General features: G+C 58.4%; 1 protein-coding gene across 1 annotated transcript in view; it reads right to left on the bottom strand.

Moving 5' to 3' along the window:
• VOLCADRAFT_90515 (uncharacterized protein) overlaps positions 1–5,000 on the bottom strand; it is a gene marked incomplete at both ends in the record, with an annotated part of 17,982 nt that overhangs the window by 2,842 nt on the left and 10,140 nt on the right. The window contains 5 exons of the mRNA XM_002950013.1: positions 55–189; positions 442–575; positions 1,729–1,758; positions 2,994–3,057; positions 4,341–4,637. Coding sequence (XP_002950059.1) covers positions 55–189; positions 442–575; positions 1,729–1,758; positions 2,994–3,057; positions 4,341–4,637 — 660 coding nt within the window. The remainder of the gene's footprint in view (positions 1–54; positions 190–441; positions 576–1,728; positions 1,759–2,993; positions 3,058–4,340; positions 4,638–5,000) is intronic.

Below are 5,000 nucleotides of genomic sequence, written 5' to 3'. Positions count from 1 at the left end.
CCTCCCGTACCCACACCGAAACCACGAACCTTCCCCTCCCCCCGAGTCTCTCACCTTGGGCTGCCAGAACGGGTCCACTCCCTTCAAGGCCTCCCGGGCCCAATCGGGCAGTGCGGTGGGCAGCACGGACATGGGCGCCCCGGCTAGTGGGGGACCTGCCTCCGCCCCCGCCCCTGCCCCTGCCCCTGCCTGAGGGGGAAGAACTGGTAACTGTTGATGGAGCTGGAGTTGGGGCTGGGGGTTCTGTGGCAGTGATTGGGGGTGTGACTGGGACACGGGTTTCGGGGCTGGAGGTTGTTGCTGCTGCTGCTGCTGCCGGGGCGGCTGTGACACCTTCGCGGGTTCCTGCTGCGATTGGTGCTGAGGTTGCGGTTGTGGTCTCGGAGCCAGGGGCTGCCGCGGAGTCGCCGCCACAGCCGGGGGCCCACTCCGCCCACTGACGGCGGCACCGGCGAGTGCTGCGGCGGCAGCGGCTCCCGCGGGGGGGGATCCCCCCCTGGTCCGGGGGGGTTCCAAGGGGACCTCATCCGCGGGGTCCGCATTCCGCGGCCGCTTTGTGGCCCGCTCCAGGGTGCCTGAGGAGGCAGGCAGCATAGTGCAGCGGCCGCGGTGGCGCCTTTGCGAGGGGGGAAAGGAGCAGGCGCAGGGAGAAGGAGCTCTTGAGGGTTGAAGAGGGCACCAGGTGGAGTTTGCAGTGGAATGTGCCGTGTCTGATGGGCCTCGTGGTGTTTGTGTAAGTGTGTGTGGCCGGGGGGCGCCCGGGGGTTGGTTGGGCGCGGGGGAAGCGGGGCCTCTGTTTCGGGGTCGCAGTCCGGGGTTGATGGGAGGAAGGGTGGATGGGAGTGTCAGAAGATGGCTGAAGGTAGGTCTTGGGGCTTGGGTAGGCGAGGGATGCGTGGGTTACGGTTGCAGTACTTGGGAAGGCCTCAGGCAGGGATCTTGGGGTCTAAGGGCAACGCATAGAACACGGAAGGCATGGGGAGTTCGTTGGAGCTTGGTCGTTGCGGGTTGTACGCTAGGGTTTGGGGCTTGGGAGGCCTTGGAAGATCCGAAAGTGAATACCGTACTGGGTTCGATTTTGCGTGAAATAGTGGTAGCTGTTATTGTTGCTGATAATAGCGTTGGCTGGAGCGAAAGGTTGTATGGATGGTGCATACTCAGAAGCTGTAGGATAGCGATTCAACCCGCAAACAGAGAACACATCCACGAGACGGCACCAAAAGGCCGACGGATAGCAGCAGATGACTTAACAATAAGCGCATGCCCCTACACAAAGGAGGCGTACCTAAACCATGAAAGCTCTTCTTCAAGTATGTGGCGCCGAAAACTCAAACTAAGCAAAGCAGTCTGCTTCAAGTAAGTAGGTTGGGGAAGTAGCCTGGAAAGGAAATTAACATAATGCTGTGAGCGTCATGCCTCCTTGATGGAATTTGCGTTCCGGTAAGCGGAATTCATCGACGTGGGTAGTATTATCTACAAATTTCCGCTTGCATGGAGATAATAAGTGTTACAGAGCATTTGAAGAAAATTTAATGAAAAGAGATGTTCCTTTGTCGGCCGAACGATTTAGCGCGATCATGCGCCACCGGAATCTAAACCGGCGATCCGCAACCAATTTCACACCGAGTTTTGTCGCGATATGTCGAGCTGTCCACTACGAGTGGGCTTGTGGTCCTTGTCTATTAAAAGCCCATCTGGGCACCAAGCTGGGTGTCTGCCACGTCTCACGAGCCGGAAAGAGTAGGGTGGGGATGCGGGCTGGGATAGGTGAGAGGATGTAAGGGGGGGGAGGAGGATGTGCCCAGGCCGGGGGAATCAGGATGTATCCGGGTTCCCGAGGATGCCTCCGGGGAGAAATGTTAGGATGTCTCAAGGATGCAGCCAACCCGGGATGCGAAAGCAGATAGGCCAGGATGCGGATGTCGACAGAGGCAGGATGAGGATGCCGTCAGAGGCAGGATGAGGATAGTGTCCGATATTATGATGGGCGCGCCCGCAAGCTTTACGACTTAGGGTCCGGAGCGGCGAACGGCCTTGAGCTTATTTAAGTAACATTTGTTGGTTTCGCTCGTCCCTGGGCGATGTAACGCCTGTTTATCCGCTTTCTTCACCCATGAGGTTTACGCTTCAAAATTGTCTGGCGACGCTATTCCGTTTGGCCTGAACAGTGGAAATTCATATGTGCTTATTTATAGCGATGAGCAGTGCGTAATGTACCGTGAGGTGCCGTGCTTGTCTTGTATGCCTGTGCAGCCTATCTGTATGGCTACTTGCGGCGGGCAGCGTACAGCGTACAGCTTGTGTAGAGCTGTCTTAGCGAATTGGAGGATAGTAGTTTTTTTTCTCAATCTGCAATCCTTGTTTTTTCTATTTGGTGGAAGTGTTCAGATGCTGGTATATGCTCTTGGTCGCTCTTGAAAACGTTCATCTTTGCTATGCGCCGGCTGCCATGCGCACTCAGGTTGGCCGGGCTGGAGCGGGTTGGCTACCAGCAGGGTGGAGTCAAATCCTCGCGATCGGGATCTGAACGCGGGGATATCTGGATGAGGACGTCACCGACGGAAGGTTGCCACGATTGGGGATTGGGGGCGGGTACTGGTCAGGCGGGATGGGGAATAGGGTGACGACGCCAGGATTGGGTTTATGAGCCACGGCAAGGATCAGGATTTTGCTGCACTACTTTCAGAATGGGGACTGCTGTCGGGGTGAGGATGGGGATGGGAACCCTGTCGGAGGGATAGAATCAGCACCGGCCCTTGAGATGGGGGATGGGGGACGGTTGGCCCTGCAAGGATGGGAGGATGGCTGATCAGTACCCACCCCCAGGATTGGGGGATGGGACCCCTTTTGCAACCCTCTGCAATATACTCAACTGACCAAGCCCCCAGATGTGGAAGTTTGTATCTGGGGATAAGGATGCGACCCTCCGCAGGATTAGGATGGCAAGAGGGCCAACAGAACGGCGGCAAATTTGGATTAGGATCGCAACCCACCAAGGATGAGGATGAGGATGGCGGAGGGGAGGGGACGCCGCCACCAGGATGCGGGAATGTGGGCCTCCAGGGTGCGATGTGGGGGGGGGGACAGGTAGTATGCATCCAACCGACAGGATGCGCGTGGCCCAGTCAACCCCACAAGGATGCGAGGATGAGGCGCCGCTCTGCAACCCTCCTACCAAAACCAGCCGGTTTGGTGACTGACCATAAGAGCTTATTAAACAGAGACCTAAAAGGATCTGGACCTAAAATCCTAAGACCTGTCTGTGCCGACTGTCCCACAATACGTCGGAAGGGTATCCTGTCCCCCAACACAACAACAACACAACACAACACAACGCAACAACAACACAACACAACAGTCACGCGCGAGCAACCTGCGTCCAATCGCCGTCCAAACACCTTCTCACTTACGTAACAAGATCTCTCCACACAGTTCAAACGCACTTCACTGCAGCAGACTCCAAACACGCATCCTACTTGCGTCTATTTCCCCCCCCCCGGGCAATCCTACCAGCATATACGCGTCCATACACACACACACACTCACCACACTCCCATGCCACTGGACAACCAACTTCCTTCACAATAACTTCAATAACTTCAATGAAAAGCTTCTCAACTGCCGCCAACAGCTTTCAGCAGTACACCGAAACACCTTCCACCCCACCATGCACCCCCCATCAGTCCATCCACCGGTCCGACTTCGACTTCAGACTTCCACCCTCTAGCGGCCACGTCCCACAACCACAACCACAATGACGTCATAGAGTACGTAATCCCAGCTTCGCAGCGGGCAATCCTCTCCCTCTCTCCCAAACCCGGAAACCTTTTCATCTCCACCAGCTGCTACACCCACGCGCGCGCATAATTATCTCCTAACGATTTCCCCCCCCCCACACACACATACATACATGCATACGTACATACATACATAGGCCCAGGCACATCGTCTAGGTACGCAGCACGGCCAGTCGCGCGTCGCCGTCGCCCACCACACAAGCCTCCTGCATATCCCTAACGCCCGGCCACTATCCAGCCAGCCAGCCATCCAAGACCATCGCCACCTCTTTGGCCCCACGACCTCCCACCGCACTGTAAACCTGCAAGTCTCAAAACCCCCGTACAATTCATACCCTCGATTCCCACACCAACCCCAGCCCCAACCTAGGCCCCGTGTACTGGGGTTCAGGGCCGCTGCGCAGCCACACCACCACCACCACCACCACCACCACCACTGCCGTTACTCGCCGCCGCTGCCGCAGCCGCCGCCGCCGCTTGCCCAATCGCCCGCGCTGCCGCCGCCCCGCCGCCGCCAACCGCTCGACCAGACGTCCGCCGCACCAGCGGCGGCGGCGCAGCCGCCACCACCCCACTCGCTCGTCCAGCATGCCCATGGCCATGCCCGTAGCCGCCACCGCCGCCGGCTGCTGCGCCTTCCCCTGCTTGTTGCAACGCGCGCTGTATGGCCGCCAGGGCGCTCCTCTTCAACTCATACTTAGCGCAGATGGCGTCCAGCGGCGAATTGGCCACCGTCACCGCCGCCGGCATGTCGGCGCCGCACTCGCTGCACAGCCCGTTGGCATTTGTGAGGCAGCGCCGACAGAAGGTGTGGCCGCAAGGGACCAGGGTAACGGGCGACTGGGGGAGGGAGGGGAAGGGGGGGAGGGCCCGGGGGGCCCGGGGGAAAAGGTGACCGAAGCTACATGTGGATGTGACTGGGGGGGGTCAACACCCACCTCCTCTCCTCTATCCCCCCCTCGCATACACACACACACAACTCCGCACACACACACACACCACTGCCCCTCCGGCGTCGTCACATCTTAAATGAACACTGTGCATCTTCCAGTAACACTGTACGACAAGAACGATATACTGTACTGCAGTCCACCCCGCTTTCGCAACCCCTATCATACCCCCCAAGCCCTCCCGTGATTTCCTCCCCCTTGCTCACACACTCTCGCACACACATATTCACACGCACACGCACACACATATACA

The sequence above is a fragment of the Volvox carteri genome (assembly GCF_000143455.1).
Source record: "Volvox carteri f. nagariensis unplaced genomic scaffold VOLCAscaffold_17, whole genome shotgun sequence".
Classification (NCBI taxonomy): domain Eukaryota; kingdom Viridiplantae; phylum Chlorophyta; class Chlorophyceae; order Chlamydomonadales; family Volvocaceae; genus Volvox; species Volvox carteri.
Note: the sequence above shows the minus strand (reverse complement) of the source record. Positions and strands in the feature narration are given on the sequence as shown.